The sequence below is a fragment of the Sesamum indicum genome, linkage group LG2 (assembly GCF_000512975.1).
Source record: "Sesamum indicum cultivar Zhongzhi No. 13 linkage group LG2, S_indicum_v1.0, whole genome shotgun sequence".
NCBI classification, from domain to species: domain Eukaryota; kingdom Viridiplantae; phylum Streptophyta; class Magnoliopsida; order Lamiales; family Pedaliaceae; genus Sesamum; species Sesamum indicum.
The window spans coordinates 11721668-11742576 of NC_026146.1; the positions used below are offsets into that span (position 1 = coordinate 11721668).

Genomic DNA, 20909 nt, shown 5'->3' on the forward strand with positions numbered 1-20909 from the left:
ATTTGAGAAAATTGGAATGGGAAATCATGAGGTAGTGAGGTAGTAGAGATATCACATAAGAGACTTTCAAAGAAGTGAACTACAGATTCCTTAATTTGAGTAGAGTCGGTTATTTCAATTTGATTATTCATCACTTTGGAGATTCTAGATTTCAACATTTTCTTCTTAACAGAGGAGTGAAAGAATTCGGTGTTCCTTTCTCCCGCTTCAAACCATTTGCAGTTGCTTTTCTGCCTCCAAAATTCAGATTCAAGGTTAAGAGCATGGACCAAAGCAGCATTTTGTTTGTTAAGTTGATCAAATTGCTTTTGGATGGCAGCCTATCAAATTGCTTCTTTGCTTCATTAGTAGAAGCCTTGGCTTGTCCACTAGAGAGAAGATATTGCCAAAATTATCCTTATTCCACTGCTTCAGGTGATCCTTAAGCCTATATAGCTTCTATTGCAACTTGTGCATACCATATCCCTGGATTGGGGTATCCCAGGATTGTTTAACCATGTCTTAGAAGTTGTGGTGCATAATCCACATATGCTGAAATTTGAAAGAGGAAGGAACTTTGTCCTCTGTTCTAGTGGCAGTAATTAACAGTGGGTGGTGATATGACAATCTTCTGGAAAGATGTGAAACTCTAGTGGAATTGAATAATTCAGCCTATTCTTGACAATATAAGACTCTATCTAAGCACCTCCAAACCCTTTTGTTAGTCCATGTGAAAGGTTCCCCTTCAAATCCTGGATCAATTAATCCACTATCTAAGACCATGTCATTAAAGTCCTCAATAGAGCCCAAGCTATTGATACTGTTTCCTTGGTTTTCATTTGTATGTAGCATAGTGTTGAAATCTCCTCCAACAATCAAGGTACTTTGTTGAGGACAACATTCTAAGCTCCTCCCATAAGGCTCTCCTGCGATTCCTATAACATTTGACATATACAAAACTACAAAGAATATCCTTTTGAAGAAGTATAGAACATATTTTCACATGAAGGAGTTGATTAGAATTCTATACCACCTTAACATCAAAACCAAACTGAGCAAGACACCAGATTTTGTTAGAAATATTAGAGAAAACATAATGAAAGCCAAACCTGTGAACGAAAGAAACATCTTCAACTTGAATAAAAGGTTCCAGCAAAACCAAAATATGAGGTCTATGAGTTAAAAGCATGTCAAAGAGACTTTTCTGTTTATCTATCTTACCAATACCTCGAACATTCCAAATTATAATTTTGGTCATGTAAAATTATAGAGAGGAAGAGAAAACAGACCTTGTGTACCTTTTAGGGAGGGTCTTAGTAACACTGTTACCTTTGTTCTTTTTTCCTTTACCTCCAACTTTGCCTGTTTTGATAGAGTTAACTTCCATAGAATTGTTTCTCTTTAATTTTTTAGATATAGTTGAGTCTTCCAAAATGAGTTCCTGAAGGTAAGATTCCAGTGTTGTGTCATTGACATTTTGATGGATCTCTTGGTCTCCTGCTTGTACATGTGGCTGGAGCTCAATATCAAGCTCCAGAAGTGAGTCGTTGTCATCCAGGCTTTGAAATCTGTTGTAGATTGGTGTGACTGCCTCCTCTGTGTCACTACTTTCTTTAATGTTCTGAGCCTCACTTTCACTAGTTTCCTCGGTAGCTTGAATCTCAATGATATCCATCTCACAAAGGAACTTATTTTTTTGTTTTTCGTTGCTACATTCTCCTCTTAATGGGATTCTAGTTCCTAGTGCCTTTGTTGAAATGCAGCCCTTGTTACCACTTTTTGGGGTCTTCTTAGCTTTTCCTCTGGCTTTTAGCTTGCTTCTGGAACTTAGTTCATGGTTTTCAGCATCACAATCCCTATCTAATAATTCTACAATTAAGGGATCATCCAAGTTGTAGTTCTCCATGTTGATGTGCATTTTTCTCCTTGAGGCATCAAAGTAGTGTGACAGGTCCATCCCTGTATGGAAGCTCCTTGATAAGTTTCAGAGTCTGGAGATAATCTTGCTGGAGTTCCTGTATTGTCCATCTTTAAATTCCCTTGCTTTCCATGGCTCTGAATTTGTTCCACTTGATTGTCATTCTCCTGTTGATCTTTGTCCCTCTTTTCTCGCTGGTTAGCTATTGAACATTCCGCCTGTAAACGAAAAGAGATAAGGGTGTGTTTGGAGTTGATCATGCTCACTGTAAACGTGCCTTGAAGGCCCAATCTAGCAATAAGTTGATCCATTTAGCTGTAAGGGGGTGCTCCATGTGAGAATTTTCCGATAAGGGAAAATCAATGGGCCGTCGCAAGCTCCTCCGTCTCAGCATCTGCAGATGAAAGAGTGGGGCGGCCTTGGCTAACGAACTTGATACCGAGTGGCTGGGGGTTATGATTGGCCAAAAATAATTTTCTGAGACCAAAGGGATGTTGACGGAGACTCCAATTTCCTGCCGAATTGGAAACAACTTCAGCAAATGATTTTATCATAGGAATGGTGGTTTCTATTGCTCAACCTGTTTCTGCATAACGAGGGGCAAATTATGAGTTAACTCGTCCAAGTAGGTATCGAGAAGAGACTCAACTGAGTTGGCGACCAAGGTCTCCACAGGCGTCGAGGCTCCAATGGTGGTTTCTTATTGGAGGGGTTGGTCCACCATGGGAAGGCGAGTACATCGGTTGTTCTCCGACAGTCAACGTCCGTCAGATGGTGGAGAAAAGGGTGCGCAATCGACGGCGTTTCGGATGTTTCGAATTTTTGTGATTTATGCAAGGCCTTAATGAAAATTGTTGGGAGATGGCTCGTTCGACTCGGTGGTCTGCGACAAGAGGCGTTCAGGTAAGAGCCCACCTTCTGTGGTTGGTGAAACCCAAAAATTGATTGGGGGGATCTGTTCGCCTCGTGATGGGGAGTCGAACGGTATGTGCGGCGACTGGTGTCTTGTCGGGATGGGTTTGGAATTTGAGAAAGACGATGGTGGTGAAAATGTCGGCGAATACATAACTTCGGCTGGCGAGTGGCGGCCCGTCGGGGCCAGATTCAAAGCATGCGCAGCATGGCTGGAGAGATCGTTGGACGGTGATTTTGGATGTGGTGCGCGTGGACGGAAAAGATTTCGGCGGCTGGCCGGTGGCGGCAAGGCGAAAATAGTAAATTGTTGTTTGCTATACCTTTAATTCTCTCTCAGCTTTGCTTTGAGCTTCGATTTCCTCTTAGACTCCAATTTTTTATTTTTTTTGTGTCATCTTACCATCTCAATTTTGTGAAATTTGCACTTTGTCATTTATGATCGTCTTTTTGTTGATTTTTCTGCTGGAAAAACATCACGTGTTGTGCATATATAAAAAATATCACATCACATAATTATTATACATTACATATGCTTTGTTGAAAACAGTTATACATGACAAAGTGTAAAATTGTGTAAAATTAAGATAGTGAGTTGACACAAAAAAAAAGGGTTAAATCCATTTTGACCTCCTGTGATATAACAAAATATCAAAAACCCCCTTATGAAATTTTTAATATCAAAAGTCACCCTATGTTACCAATAAATAATCACACCGCTCCCTGATCAATTTGAATTTATTATTTAGGAAACAATGACTAAAATACCCTTCTAGTCAATCGGTCAACTAGGCTTATTAATATATAATTATTTTAATTTATAATTTTTAACATACATTTATAATACATATAATTATAATTTATAAAAAAAAAATTCAAAAATAACAATTATACCTCCTCTTCAGCAGCGGCAGTGGCGACGACGCCGCCGCTGCTGTTTTTTTTAATTATATATAAAATTAATTTTAATTAATTAAAATAATATTTTTATATAAATAATTAAGTAATTATTATATAAAAGAATATTTTATTATTAATAGAAATATATAATATTTTAATTAAATAATTATTATACAAAATAATATTTAATTCTTAAATACATATATAATATTATATGTTAAATGTGAGAGAAAGGCAAAAATGTCAAAAAAAAGGTATTTTTATAGAAAAATCGCAGTCAAAGCGCATGTGGCCCAATTTTTGTACGGAGGGGATTTTTTTAACTTTATTTTATATCATTGGGGGGTATTAATACTTTAATTTTCATAGGGGGGTTTTTGAACATTTTTATTATCACAGGGGAAGTCTCTGTATTTTTTCCCAAAAAAAATTTAAATGCCAAAGTATAAATAATCGATAGTTATGATGGTAAAATGCAATTAACTCTTATTCTATTGCAATGGTGTTATAGTATAAACTGGTTGAAATAGGAGTAAAAGTTACAGAGCAGAAATGATTATGTAATATTAAAACGTCAATTACTAAGAGATATTTTGTTTGTTGGACATTTAAAAGTTTTGATTATGTATTTAGTTGTCCTTTATTTGACCCATGGAACCCATCTTTTCAAGGATTCCCCTCCACCAGTACCAAGCTCTAAATTGGCTTCATTCATCATTGGCTTCATTCATCATTCTTTAGGAGAAAGGTCAATTACCCCCAAAAAGAAAAAAAGAGAACACTACTTGGAGGCAGCTTTCTATCCCCAGTTGCTCGTCATATTGAGTAAATTATTCTCACATTGAAAAATATAAATTGCAGTAAACTATTCTCACAAGCAACCTCTTTCGTGGAACTTTATGTAATCTAGATAAATGTTTTCTTTGCTGTGTTGTCAAAGCACAATCCATAAAATATCAATACTATTGAGCAATTTGGAGTTGATTGCAGCTGACTTTTTTTCGGGCTTCAAGTGATCAGCAATAGACGGAGTCAGATCTGAATCTCAAGATCCAGCTTTGTGCTGTAGCAAAATTTCCACATCCCTGTTGTGCTCTTGAAGGAGAGATGTGTGCAATCATGGAAACAAGCTTTAGATGGATTAGGAACTAACAAAGAAAATGGCAACTGATCATCGTTTCTTGCTTGTTTTTCTGATCATCTGCAGCGCCTCAACGCTCTTGCAAGCTGCAGAGATAAAAGCAGAAGCATCAGGTGATTGCCAAAGGAAATGTGGTGATATAGAAGTTCCTTATCCATTTGGCATGAGCAAGGGATGCTACCTCGATGAAACATTCAGAATCATTTGCAATGAGTCAACTGGTTCTGCTTCTCTAGCTTTGTTAGACTGGGAGGTAGAGAGCATCAATATCTCAATGCACACGCTGCGACACAAGAATTTCCGTGGTGTAACGCTTCCGTTTAATGGATCAGGAGGGCCTTATGTTTCTTTCTTCCGACCGGTTTTACAGCAGCATTACAGTATATCCAAGGCCATGAATCAGTTTGTTGCGATGGGGTGTGATATTATAGTCTACCTTATTGATGAAGACACCAGCAAGGTCCAGGGATCGTGCTCGTCTCTCTGCAACCCCAACGACACAGTCCCTGCGCAGCTTTCTTCTTGTTCCGGCCTGTTTTGCTGCGAGATAAGTTTCCAAGAAACTCTAAGAAATTTGTCTGTAAGGGTACAGAGAACGGATTACATGACAAAAGCCTGGGAAAATCAATGTGGTTTCTTTACTTTTGTGGAGAAGGATTTCCTTAGTTTCAATAACATGAAATTCTCTACATGTAATGAAAGCTATGTTGTCCCGATGATACATGAATGGGCAGTTGGTAATACAGGCTGCAATAAAGCAAGGGAAAGCATAGATGCATACGTGTGTGGCCAGAATACTCATTGCATTGACTATTATCCAGCTCAGGGATACAGATGCAAATGCAACATCGGCTACCGAGGCAACCCTTATCTCCCTCAAGGCTGCCTGGGTAATATATAACACTAATTCATTTATTTCTCACACGCAACATTCAAACAATCAGCAATTACATGTTTGCTAATTCGAATTCTACGTGCAGACGTTGATGAGTGTTCCAATTGGGAAGATAACAACTGCCCCGTGAAAACTCATTGTGTTAACACACATGGCAGTTACTTCTGTTTGCCTAATCGTACACGTACGCTTGAACTGCTGATCCCATTAGGTAATTTAGATCCTTCTAGCTTGTAATGTTTCTTGGAGTTGGGCTAATATCACTGAATAGTCGTTGCAACAACAGGAACCGGCCTCGGTGTTGGTTTTCTGATATTAGTTGCCATTGGCATCTGGACTTGGAGAAAGATTAAACAAATAAAGGAAAGCAAAATGAAGCAGAATTTTTTCAGGAGAAATGGGGGTCTACTACTGCAACAGCGGATATTCTCAACCTGGGGAAGTGCACTACTTGAATTGACACTTTTCAAGATTGAGGAGCTGGAGAAGGCGACAGACAACTTCAGCGGAAGTCGTGTTCTAGGGAAAGGAGGACTTGGCACCGTCTACAAGGGAATGTTATCAGACGGAAGAATAGTTGCCGTAAAGAAGGCTAACATAATCGATGACAGTCGACAAGTTCGGCAATTCGTAAATGAGGTTTCCATCCTGTCACAGATCAACCACAGGCACATAGTCAAGTTATTGGGCTGTTGTTTAGAAACTGAAGCTCCATTGCTCGTATATGAATACATATCTAACGGCACCCTGTCGCAGCATCTTCATAATGAGCCTCACAGCTGCAGGTTTTCTTGGGAGAATCGGCTACGGGTTGCTGCTGAAGTTGCTGGGGCGCTGGCTTACATGCACTCCTATGCTTCAACAGCCATATTCCACAGAGATGTAAAGTCGAGCAACATATTATTAGACGAAAATTACAAGGCTGTAGTATCTGACTTTGGACTCTCAAGATCAGTACCCATTGACAAAACTCACTTGACAACATTGGTAGGAGGCACATTTGGTTATCTGGACCCTGGGTATTTCAGGTCTGGAAAACTAAATGACAAGAGCGATGTTTATGCATTTGGGGTCGTTCTTGCCGAAATCCTTACAGGACAAAAGGCTGTCTCTGTCGAAGATGATCAGGGATTGGCGTTCCGTTTCCGATCAGCAGTTAAGGACGATAGTTTGTTTCACATTGTGGATAAAGTAGTGGTTTCTGAAGGTAAGGAGGAGGAAATTCTTGCACTGGCTAAGCTAGCTAAGAGATGTTTGAAAATAAAAGCGCATAATAGACCAAGTATGAAAGAAGTGGCAGCAGAACTGGATCAACTGAGAAAGACAAAGGAGGTTCCAGGACATCAGGAGAGCTTATGGAGAGAATACAGTTCGGTGAGTGAGAACTGCAACAGTTTTAGCATTGGTCCTCAAGCAGAGGAAGATCATCTTCTTCCAATTTCCTTCTAGGCCTGCTACGAAGTATCACCGGGTAAGTAAAAGTTTATGCCAAATTACATGGTGAAAGTCTAAAATATTAAATTAGTTATCAAATTATATATATATATATATATATACATTTTGTTTAGAGTTTCAATTTAAAAATGGTTTGGGTTAAATGCAATTTACTCTATGTGACATGTCGAATGAAGAAAAAATTTCCTGTGGAAAATTTTCTTTAGCAAATTGCTACTTGTTATATGTTTTGGAAAATGAAGCAAATTGCTCCTCGATTAATAATTTTTTTTAACGGGGTTTTTTGTTTATTTCAAATATAACAAGGGGTAAATTGCATTTTTTTCCTCTTAAATATAAAGAGTTAGTCTAATTGATATTATAATATATTTTTCATCATCAAATTAAGTGCTAACTAATGTCAGATCGAAGTGTTCAAGTAATAAAATTATGCTTTGCAGCCAATGAATTAAGCTAATTAGCTTACACTACATGGAACATATACATGTATGCCGATCAAATCAAGTCATGATATTTATCTTTCTTGTAATAAAAAAACATTACACGTATAAAATATCAAAGGTTTTGAAGGTACACTGTGACTCTTATTCTTAAAATACTATATAAAGAGATTTTTGAAGCTCATTTTGCACATGCAAAAGAGATCGGAGGGTGTTAGAGAAGGCCATTTGAATTCATTATCCGTATGGAATCATTAAGTTCGAGAATATTTAAGGCGGATATCAAATTATTAGTAGAAAGATGCTCACCAATTTAACATTATAAATATTCAAATTCAACTTTAAAGGAAATTCAAGTGGCCACCTCTTCAAGTCCTCAATTCTATGTTCAAGATTGTACTGTCGAAATTACGATTACAAATACTAGTCAACCCTCGAAATTAAAGTTAGAAAAAATTAAATTCAAGTTCGTATAGATTCCAACTAAAGATTTTATCTTTAAAACTATCAAGTGCATAAATATTTATTTTCGAGGAAAGAAGAATTTGGAATATAAAATATATTATTCCTGTTTTTTTTTTTTAGACACTATTTTTACATTGTCATATTTTATTATGTTTTGATTTTTAGGCACGAAAAAAAATTGGAACATACAACAATATTGAAAACTGATGAGGATCTTATAGTGTTATATCCTTGAAAGACATGACTTTGATTGGTACATTGATCTTGAAGCAAATTTGAAATTCTCTTGTATAGTTAGAATTAATTACAAAGCAAGTCTTTTTAGCTCCTATTATAATACTCGACATGACCAAGCTTGGTAACCTACGGGATGTGTTCGGATCTAATTGCATGAATATTTGTAAAGGAAAAAATTGCGTACAATCTCTCTGTGATATTGTAAATGAGCAAATTAATCTCTATAAAAAAAATTAGTAATTTATCCCCTATTTTTTAAAATACAGCAATTTATCCCTCCTATATTTTTTAGAATACAGCAATTTACCTTCCTAGACAGAGGACAAATTGAATCATTTTAAAAAAGCTCCGAGAGTTAAATTGCTATTTTTTTTTCATAAAAAAATAATTTGCTCAATGCACCACCTTTGCTGATTTGGTGCTTAAAGAGAGAGAGAGAGAAGTGGGGGATTACATCATTTTCTTAAATGAAAATCTTAGCATTTTTTTGGTAAATTTTCTATACTAAATAATAACTACATTTTAGTATGAAAAAAAATAAACTTATTTTAAGAAAATCGTGTAAAAAATGTTAAAATTTGAATTATCTCAAAATTCCACAAAGCTTGAATCAAAAGTAGGCCTAAACCCGAATATTTGTAAGCTATATTTTCTAAACTAAATAATTACATGTTAGTGTGAAAGGAAAGTAGAGTTGCTTTAATAAAACTGTATAAAACTACTAAAATTTGGACAATCTTAGAATTCTTAAAAACTTGAAACAAAAGTAAGCCTAAACCCTAGGTTTTGTAAGGTAAATTTTCCAAACTAAATAATAACTACATCTTAGTATGAAAAGAATATAAAATTACTTTAATAAAACCACGTAAAACTGCAAAAACTTAGACTATATAAAAATCCACAAAATTTGACCCAAAAGTAGACCTAAATGCTAACATTTATAAGATAAATTTTCTAAGCTAAATAATAACTACATGTTAATATAAAAAAGAAGTAGACTTACTTTAATAATATCCCATAAAATTACTAAAATTTGGATAAATTTAGAATTTTACCAAATTTGAACCAAACGTAGGCTTAAAATCCAAGGAAAAGGAACAAAAGTGAGACTACCGATCAGGCTAACTATAACAAAGAGCTATTTGTCTTCGATTCGAAGTTCTAGCAATTAGCCAAAACACTCTCTTCAATCCTCCAACAACTGACAAGAAACGAGGCATCTTCAAATGCGTAGCAGACCAGTACTCTGATGTACCACTAATGAACTTTGTATCATGCAGCATACATCAAACATACATTCTCTACAGAGTTCGCATCAGACATCAAAACACAGCTCCAAGAACACTTTTGTTCTCATTTCTGACCCCTTTGCAGAAACAAGGAACACTAGTTCTACAGGACTAGAAACACACAGCCCACCCAAGAAATATATTTACATCACGCCTCGAGATATGTGACTTCGTATTCTAATTTACATGTTTGAGAAGAGGAAAGCTCTATATACACACCGGTGTTTCATTTCCGCTGTCCTGTGTGTCCTCATTGTTGTTATAAATGTGATTCAACTGTATTAATGTTAACCCCGCGACAGATGTATGTTCTCCTTGCGTCCGAAGAGAAGATGCATAAAGATGTACAGAAGAGTCTTTACTATCCAATCTTCGACGGAGTCCGACACCAGTTTCTTTATCATCTTGAACATCAGCATCGTTCCTACCATTGCCAAACTCCTGTAAACAAGAATTCAGTCCAAGTCAGAACCCAAAAGGCTCAAGTCATATGGGGTGATCAGCCAGAATTGAGAACCTAGCGTGTTATTGCTTAGCATTTCGCCTTATCGCATTTTGGTGACGAAAAAATGAGACGAGATGAGTCTTAAGATGAGATTTATCTTTTCAGTATGTAACGGAATGTGAAATAAACGTATTATGATAATAGTTCATGTGATGTGCAACTAATATCGTTATAAAGAAAATATAATGATTATAATTAACGTTACATATTTTTTCAAGAGTATTGAAATATGTTTGAGATATATCACATATCCGGTCGAAACTCAAGAAGAGATATTTCTGACAAGCAAGCACACCAGAGAACACTAAACCAATATAGCCCATACACATCCAAAGGTCTTTGGGTTCAAGAACCAAACATGTGTCACTTCCAAGGTAACAATCGAAGTGAACCGACAAATATTCAGCAGTATTCTAAACGAACTTATTAGGAAATAATATGTATATATACATATAGTCTTGAATAATTAAATATAAGTCCCTAGAACGATACATGATTGTTGAGCAAACCCCATTGATATATAAAAGGAAAACAGACTAAGACCTCTATGCAATATAACAATGAAAACAAGAATAAACCCGTTATGATATGTAAACCAAGCGTAGTTTTAGGCAGAGTTGAATACCAGATCAGTGATAGTGTCTGCTTCATGAGGTAGCAGGAAACTAGACCTAGCAAACTAACAACGATGCCCCTCAGGATTAATTCAGCAACATCAGCACTCTTGTTTTCTTGCTTCGGGATGTAAACCACTTGCATTTCACGCTCTTCAATAGGAAACCTTGCTCCATCAAACTGTCAAAAGTGGGTAAAATTGAAAAGAATAAATATCGCACAATATGTTAGCATTCATGCGCTTAATAATGTGAAAACCTCATATGCATAACGACTTCTATCTGCTCGCTTTCAAAATGAGTTTTGCGAATTTTTTGTACATTCAGTCGGAACACTAAAAGGGAACAGGAGCTCTAATCAAAGAACAAAAATCAATTACCACTGCATCCGCTATGTTGTCCTCCGTGGTTGTGCCAGCAGATAGAGTTACACTCTGAATCAGAAACTTATCCTCAGATTGCATTTCAGACAGAACTTTGTTTTGTGCTTGCATTCTCACTACAAAGACCAAAAAGTCATTCGACAAAAAATGCATAAAAGTAAGCATTTTATTTCAGCTTATCATAAAAAGAAAAATAGTTGAGTGGCAGCAAACACCGACACATCTAGATCTGGAGTGGAAAAACCTTAACGTTTCAGGTACTGGATCAACCAGGAATAATGTTCCAAAATGGTAGAACAGGAAGGATAAATTCCAATTTCAGTTTATGATTTGCCGCCCAAAATAGAAAATAAATAAATATATTATTGGAAATCAAACCAAAAAGTTCTGAAGTAACTACCTGTGATATCACATGTAGACTGAGGCAAAATGATTCCAACTTTAGGTTGGACAAGATACTTCGGGCTCGCACTGATCTGGAGATGATTATGAAGTGAAAGATACACATGAATGCCACGCACGCATAAACTGGAGAATTTCTTAAACTAAAGAAGCAAAAGAAATGAAAGACCTCATGGAGGTCATATGGTAGATAAAAGTTCTTTTAACTAAAGGTTTCTCCGAAGTGGAGAGGCTCACCCTGAAAGCAACATGGTTATCAGTCACATTGGATAACTGAAGTGACGAAGAGAGCTCTTTGTTCAGACTTACTGTTACAATGAAGGTGCAATTAAATGAGGCAGACTTTTTTTCCACAAATAACAGTACAAATAACATAATTAAGAAATCGCAATCTACTTACAGGGGAATTGGAGTTTGGAAGGTTGGATGTCAAGAAGCTTCCTCATCTATGTGTTTCAGTTGCAAAACAAAGTAGATAACTCAGCATTGAGAGATAGACAACTAAAGATATTATTGGAGAAGGAATAGATGACTTGTAAAGTAAGAGCAGGTTCATCCAGAGTCCAATGATATAAGCAAGGGAGATACATAATTTTCAGGCCACGTCACCAAATAATGCTAATACAGAAGCATATTTTAAAACTCAAAGGACATATCTTTCTGTCTAGGACCACCCTGACAATTGGAACAAAGACAACACTTAAAACCATGGAAGACGCTAGAACTGATTCAACCAAGAGGAAGAAGGTCCAAGACTAAATTTAAGTAAATGCTGCCATGTGTATCTATCAATGGCCATGACAAAACAGGATTTTAACATGTAAAACATTGAGATCTAAACACGGGTTAGTGACCTGCATGAACGAAATCCATGGAGCATGGGAAACAAATCTTCAAAAATACCAACCTCGGGACCATTAGGATTTGGATTTTCCATTGCTGGTGCCTCAACGGTTGGATTGCTGTAAACAACTCGTAGTTTGGACTCTTGAAAAACATGTCCAGCATCTCTATTAAACTACAAAGGAACATGTCAGAATCAAATTTATAAGATCATGATAAAGCACCATGTATCATTGGATTTAGTTCACTAAACATACAGAACTTTGTTCTCAATGATCTCTGGTTGATTTTAGACATTCAAAAGCACCAAAAGTATCAAAACGCAGAGGAGAATGTTGAAAGGTGTTTCCAGACATTCAGCCAAGCTATATTACAAATTGTTTCAGATGTTCAAATATGTGATCATTTATCTGACATTTGTAGCATACAAGAATTTGTTAAACAAGGGTGCCGCCAGCTTCTTTTCCCACTTTTGCATGTTTTAGAAGAGTAGCGTGGAAATATAGCCCAGTTGATGTTTAGAGCATCCACAAGGCTAACATTGCTTAAATCACAACAATTGGGAAATAAATTCTGAAACCCGCTTCGCAAATTTAAATGTGAATAAAAATGCAAGAAACAAGGACAACATTATTCAAATCAGAACGAGTTTAATCCAGTCATAAGTACCATGTTTAGAGCATCTTCCTTTGTTGCATCAGGACTTGCAACTGCACTTTGAATCATAAACTTGTCCTTGCACCTCATATTTTGGGGAGCCTCCTTCACAGCTCGCATAGTCACTACAAAAAATCACTAAAGCATAATAAAGTCGAGTTGTTTCACGAAAATAAGCTTCTTTTATTATTGAGTTAATGCAGTAAAACCAAAGAAATACTTTCAAGCCAATGGCTTCTTAGTCTATAACCACAAAATCCCTCTCAATACCATTAAGAAGGAAAGAAAGGAAAGAATAAAAGAAAAATCAGAACCTGTGATGTCACAAGCTGATCCCGGAGCAAGAATTCCAATTCTTGGTCGAACCCCATATTTTTTCGGATTAGTGGTCAAAAGCTGAATACAGATAACCATACATATACAGCAATAAATAACAAATTTTCATCCAAATAACGAACACGAAGCAGAGAAATCGCAAGAAAAAGAAAACAAGAATTCACCTTAAAAGCAACATGATTTTCCGTCTTATTCAACAACCGCATAGAACATGATAGTTGCTTGTCCAGCTCAACTGATCAAACCCATGAAAGAAAAGAAAAAAAAACCCAATCATCAATAAATCAAATTCAAAAAGAAAAATTACCAACTCCTATAGCAAAGCAATCCCCAAAACTGATCAAACAATGAACAACTGGAAACAAAGTCAAATGCAATGAACATGAATCCTTACATGGAAAACTCAACTCCGGAGGTTCAAAACCGAGCAACTGCTCCGTGCCCATTTTTTCCACAAACCAATACTCCAGTAAATTCAATCAAATCAAACCAGAAAACCACTTTCTCTTCTTCCTCCTCCTGGAAACTTTCCTCCGGGAGTTTTGTTTATGAGGAATCAAGATTTGAGGAAGAAGCAACAACATCATGGAAGAAGAATAAAAAATGACTACAAAAGGGAAGAATGAGTTGACTGAAACCAGTACATATTAATTTAGTACTTCGACGGTTGCTTTCAGCCTCAGAAGTAGATGCAGACAACACACGAGTCTTCTTCTTACCTTAGAAATTTGTTGAAAATCAACTGATATTCCAATTATTAAATTCAGAAGAAATTTTGGGCTCTAGCTGATCATTAGTGGGATGCAACCCAAAAAGTCAAAATCTTTACCAACTAATCTACCAGAAGTTTGATTGGTTATAGGTTTTTTGCCACATTTATTTTTCCTAAAGGGTTTTTTTTTTTTTTTTGGCCATTTGTTGAAAATTGATATTCCAATTATTAAATTATTTGTGGACAAAAATCACGTTAATATATCTTTGTATGTTTGGGTACAATGTTTTGTAGTTTTTAGAGTTGTTTTTATTTGTTTTAGTCAGTTTTGTGTTTTCAAAAGCCCAACAAAAAATAGGTCCTAAAATGAGATAGCTTCTTAATTTTTAAATATAAATATATTTCATTTTAACAATTTAATATTTTGTATGTAATATTTTTCTACATTATTGGAATAATTAAGAAATTTTAAAAATAAAAAATAATATCAATTCTACGCGATTAATTCAAATATTACATTATCTAAATAGTATATTTAAATTTATCATCTCGAATAGAACGTCTAACAAAAATATTCCTTAATCCGTTATTGAAGTGAATTTAATTATTTATAAAAGTGTATTTATATAAATTATATTTGTTCTTTTTCGTACATATATAATTAGAAAATATTATTTATTTTAATGCACTTACAACTAAATAAATTATATATATATATATATTCATACATATATATATAAATATATATAAAAAAGATATGATTTAACAATAAACAGTACTTTTTGTCTCCCACTAACCAACATCAAACATACCATACTTATTTTATATTATCTCTAAAAATAAATCTAAACATACACACTATCTCTAACTTATACTTATTTATCTTTATTTTTCTATCTCTATCTCCACAAAACACACCAACACAAAAGAAGTTTGGTTTTATTTTCAGCTTTTATTATATCTAATAAGATGAAAATGATTTATTAGTTCTCTAAAAATAAAAGTATGTTTGGATTTGATTCTCATGCCTAAGTTTATAAGTATAAGAAATAAGAATTTATTCCATCAAGATTTTGAAATACTGAATATGTTATGTCTTGTCATGTATATTGTACTTATTATAGCACGTAGGAATAGCAGATGAGTCGAGTCGGCTCGTGAGATTCACGAATCGGCTCGATTTTGAGTTCGAGCTCTATTGTTTCTATTCATAAGCTCGCGAGCTTTTTTTATTTTTTTTAGTTTTTTATTTATATTTTTATTTTTGAATTTTTTATATATTTAATTTTATATTTAATAATTGATCAATTTTATAATCAAAATTGACCATATATTATAATTATTAATCAATATCACACATTTTATTTTGGATAATAATAAATTATGTTACTTTTATTTATACATTTTATCTTTCTACAAAAATAAATTTAATCAACAACTTAGTAAATTATAATATTTTTTGTAATTAAAATTATTATTTAATATGGCATATATAAACTTTATGTTATATTTTAATATATATTTGTATTACGCTATACTCGTATGATATCCCATCATCACTGATACTACACAACACACAGCTTATACGGTATCCCCTCATCAATCATATTACACAACACACAGCTCGTATAACATGCCACATCATCTCTAGTGATCAATGACAGCACACAGCTTGTCATTAATATATCATCATATGTCATTGCAATATGCCCCCTCCCAATTAGGTAAGCCATCTTTTATTCCAATTCAAACATCAACATCATTAATTTCATCATTCAATTTCATTTAATATTTATTTTCTAGTCAATAACTTTCTCATTTGATTTCATTCGACAATTAATTATAAGATCACACAATTATTCATCTGACTTCTGTGCAACAACACCACAGATATCATATATATCCAGGTAATATTAATTTTCTCGTCAATTCAAACATCAACATCATTAACTTCAACGTTCAACTCCATTTAATATTTATTTTCTCGTCAATAACTTTTTCAATTGATTGCATTCAACAATCAATTATAAGATCACACAATTATTCATCTGACTTTCGTCCAACAACACCACAGATATCACAGATATCCAGATAATCCAGACAAATAATTGACATGTACGGTCAAGTATATAAACAATCAATATATTATATCCATATAAATACACACACACATATATATAAATCCAATAATCAATATATTATATTCATACAAATATATATATATATATAGACACAAATCCAATTAGTTATACTTACCTCAAATTTCAAACGGTTATGTTAATACAACAAGCTGCTCAGCCCTATATTTTATCGTCGCGTCCTATATTAAAGTATAATATATATAATCAATATATTGAAAATATAATAAATGCTAATAAGATATTAATAATATCCGTACATTTTCGCCAATCTTTTTAATATTTTATTTATATTAAAATCCAAACCTACGTTCCATTTTCTTCTAAATAACTAGACTTCCTAAACCTTCAAGGTATATATTTAATTTATCAACCAATTCTCAAGAATTTACTTAATCAAACTCTTCATGTCTTTATAATTACCATTCTTAATAATATCCTTAAATTAAATTATCAAGAGAATCTAATTTTTCTTTTCAATATAACCATTATATTTCTCAAATATAATTTTCTAATATTTTTATTAATTTTCTATCAATTCCTTGCTACTATATAATATAATTAAATAATAGTACATATAGTTACTTATTGGTCAATAGACCCAATGGAACTTAATAAATTAACTATAGTAAGAATAAACCAATTATTGTTGAAATGAGTGACCAAAAGTCAATTGGATTGACGGTTTTGAAAATCATTCAAGCAATTTTTATTTAAGCAATATTGTCATGAAGAATGTGGTAAGAATTCATCGTCAGCATACGTATTTCATACTGAGCTTCAATTTACTCCATTCAAGTTTTATTATATTCTAATTTCAACTTATGCTTTATTTGTAATTATATTTAATTTTTTTAATAATTATCAAATAGCCTCTCAATTATATACAAAAATATATGACGTCATAAGCTAAACCCATTAGCATCTATCTAGCTTCCAACACTAGTTTATTAATACCATATGTTATTTATTACATGACATAAAGTACGAAAAAACATTATTCCTACAACAATTTAAAAACAAATACAACATAACTATAATACCAGAAAAGACATTAAACTGTCAACAAATCAAACCACAATCCATATGATCCGATCACATATTTGAACCCTAACCAATAGTAGGAACCCTGTTAACATTGCCTTTGTCATCGACATAAACCCATACTCGGTCGCACCGAAAATCACCAGTGACATCTGTTCCCGGTGGCACGATGATCGCCGTTACCAAAGGGTTCTCCCTTTCAATGGTAGCAACCGCAACATCTCCGGGCTGTCCCAGTAGCTCCGGCCATGAGCTCTTACCTATATATACACAATAAAATTTTGCATTAACATGTATTAGCTTTACATTTTATATACTATAATGTAATGTGATCTAGACTATGATGATCCCAAAATATTTTGTCTTTTTGAAGTTGGTTTTTAAGTAGGAAAAATAGCATCTTTGGTCCTTTAAATTAGGCTATTTTCACTTGTAGTTCTATGCATTACGGAATTAACACCTTTAGTCCTGTAACTTACAACAATTAGTACTTTTGATCCTCATCCACTTTTCCGTCTATAATCCTTTAAGTATTTTTGGTTGCAAAAAAAATTGACCCTTCTTCTCATAGTAGCATAAGAATGCTCCACTTGGCCTACTTGATTCACTTGTGGAAGACATAATTTTTTGCGTTGCTTCTACCTAGAATTAACTTCAGAAATATGAGAAGGACAGGATACAATTTTTGTAAGAAAAGTGAGAAATCCCCCTCTCGGTCTCCCTCAAGATTTATTTTTTACCTCACAAATGTAGTTATATTTTCCCACAAAAATAGTCATAAGATAGAAAACACGTTAATTTTTCCTTCAACAAAAAATACTTAACGCCCATGTACTGGACACGTGACCTACAATCTTAAATCGTAGACAGAAAAATAGATAAGGACGAAAATGCTAATTTTTATAAGTTACGAGACTAAATGTACACATCCCCTAATGAACGAGACTAAAAGTAAAACAGATTTAACTTACACCGCCAAAAATACTATTTTCCCTTTTTGAATACGTACCTTGGCATTCGGATGACATACTTAGCGTTTGGTTGTTTAGATCTCTTTATGTTTGGTTTTCTACGAGATTGATGCGTGCTGGTGTGTTGGATAATAGGGTATTTATAGGACAACAGTTGATATTTGTTGCTGTCTAATGTTGAACTTTTGGGCAGCTAAATATGAGGTAAGGAAATGAATTATTGAAACAGTGTCGGAGTTGAATTGTTGTTTGTTGAAATAGAAAAGTAAAACACAGACACAATCAAATGATAAGGATTGTTGTGGATCATGACAACGATGAATGTACGCATGCATGCAAATCTTCAAATCAATTAATACCTTATAACGTGTGCAGAAAGGTATGTTGTTATACGTACTTTTCTTTGAAAAATTCATCCATACAATAATAATAGGGGTTAAATCGAATTTTATTATTAATATTGTTAAAAAAATTCTCTCTAAACAAAAAAAATGTAACAAAATAGCCCCTCATAATATGGACCAATTTTTTATGACGATAAAGACCTTATCATTTAGACCTCCAAAAATATGTTTATTACAACCATTCTTGTAAATATAATTTAAATTATTGTAAAAAAATTATTTAAAATAAACACTACCCAAAATTTATAATTTTTTTATAAAATATAGAATTTGTATAAACTCTATAAATTTACAATCCTTATATTTTTTTACATAACTGATAAAAGATTTACATAATTTTTGCTTGTGTGTTATATATATATTGTACATTTTTTAAAAATAAATTATCAATACAATTTTAAAATATTACATCCAACATAATATATATTGTACAATAGGCAAATTTACAATATAATTAATATATAATATTCTATAATTTTTTGAGTAATGATATAATATACTTTATTACCAGGACATGTAATTGAATAAAAATTTATAAGTTTATCACATTCTTTGTGAGCAAATGGGACTCTAACCCTCATCCTAAACATATGGCCCTTCTTGCAGCGGCCACCTGTTGCTGATATATATCATTCCTCCTTAGTATTTTATTTTTACCTGCCCCAAAATTATCTATTTATATAATTTAAAAATCTAATAGTTTGATGGCTTTTTCAGTTATTAGGGGAGATAGCATTTTTAGTTCTGCAAGTTAGGCCCATTTGACTTTTGGTCCAATTCATTACGAGATTAGCATTTTTAGTCCCATAATTTACAAAAATTAACACTTTTGGTCCTCATGCACTTTTTCATCTACAATTTAACGATGTAGGTCCCGTGCTTAGCACGAGGCCGTTAAGTATTTTTGGTTAAAGGTCAAATTGGCACTTTATTCAATAGTAGCATATGAATGCTTCATTTGGCCTGCTTGATTCACTTGTGGAAGACATGATTTTGTGTTGTTTCTATTTGGCTTCAACTTATATAAATATAAGAAGGATAGGATTCAATTTTGTGAGAATAAGAGAGAAATTACTGTGTTTTTTGCTCTAATTTCCTTCAAGATTTATTTTTCCCCTCAAATGTAGTTATATTTTTCCTCATAAATGGTTCCATGAAGGGAAAAAAAATTAATTTTTTCTCTCCAGCCAAAAATACTTAACGGTCACATACTAGGCATGTACGCTACACCTTTAAATTGCAGACAAAAAAGTGGATGAGGACCAAAAGTCCTAATTTTTTAAAGTTACAGGACTAAAAGCGTTAATCTCTTAATGAATGGGACTAAAAGTAAAACGGGCCTAATTTATGGGACAAAAAATATTATTTTGCCAATTATTACTACAGTATGAAAAGTTTCTTATGTCAAACATTCTAATATCTCATAAGCTCAGACATCTTATTTATTCAAAAACTTTAAAAATTTAATTTTAAAATAAAATTAAATATTTTTAAACTTTTAAAACATCTTATAAAATACAAAAGCTTATAAAATATTTCAAATAAATTTAGCGAAATAGCCTCTTAGTCAAATGTAGCTTTGCCATTAATTTTGTCATTGGTAGAATAGTATGTAGATACTTAATTTTGAAATGGATTTCACATAAAATTATAATATTTCATAGTTTGACAATTTGGTTTTTGACTGGAAAGATATGAAAGATAGCATTTACACGCATGGTTGAAAATATTGAAATTTTGCAAGCTGGTTAGGGCAATTACGACCAAATGCTGTTGTGAAAACAAAACAATTAAAAAGGGAATTGAATGAGTTGTGAATTAAAAAGGGAAATTATATTTTTGATTCAGAAACTTAGATCTAATTTATTTTAAGTTCTATTATTTATAGAATTATCGAAATTAATTTTAAAATTTGCAAAAATTCTAATTTTCAGTACTCGTACCAATTCCTATTAAGAAATTGATGAAAAAAACCACATATAAATAACATGATGGATATTTATCTTTTTAGAACGAAGACTAAACAACCACGTGACTTGTATGTGATTTTATCTATCATTTTTTTAATAAAATTTCATAGAGAGACTGAAAGTAAAAATATTCTAAAATTAAAGGATTATTTCTTAGAATCCCTTAGCAACTTCGTCTTCAGCAACTCTGCAGCATCTTGCTCTATTCCTACACTGCAACAGCAAGTCTGTACCACCTTGCTCCACTCTAAAATCCCTCTTACGATGTTGGTCTAAGACTCCTCACCTAGCACCACTCC

General features: G+C 33.4%; 2 protein-coding genes across 2 annotated transcripts; one reads left to right on the top strand and one right to left on the bottom strand.

Annotated features, from left to right (window-relative positions):
• LOC105155933 (wall-associated receptor kinase 5-like) lies at nucleotides 4835–7395 on the top strand. The gene is made up of 3 exons (XM_020698478.1): nucleotides 4835–5740; nucleotides 5831–5956; nucleotides 6032–7395. The coding sequence occupies exons 1-3, from the start codon at nucleotides 4870–4872 to the stop codon at nucleotides 7192–7194; spliced, it is 2160 nt and encodes a 719-aa protein (XP_020554137.1). The 5' UTR covers nucleotides 4835–4869; the 3' UTR covers nucleotides 7195–7395.
• Nucleotides 9595–14060, bottom strand: LOC105155840 (vesicle-associated protein 1-4). Its single transcript, XM_011071813.2, has 11 exons — nucleotides 13766–14060; nucleotides 13536–13606; nucleotides 13350–13431; nucleotides 13048–13160; nucleotides 12443–12553; nucleotides 11936–11981; nucleotides 11773–11843; nucleotides 11534–11609; nucleotides 11131–11249; nucleotides 10762–10931; nucleotides 9595–10072 (listed from the first exon to the last, which is right to left on the bottom strand). The coding sequence occupies exons 1-11, from the start codon at nucleotides 13815–13817 to the stop codon at nucleotides 9919–9921; spliced, it is 1065 nt and encodes a 354-aa protein (XP_011070115.1). The 5' UTR covers nucleotides 13818–14060; the 3' UTR covers nucleotides 9595–9918.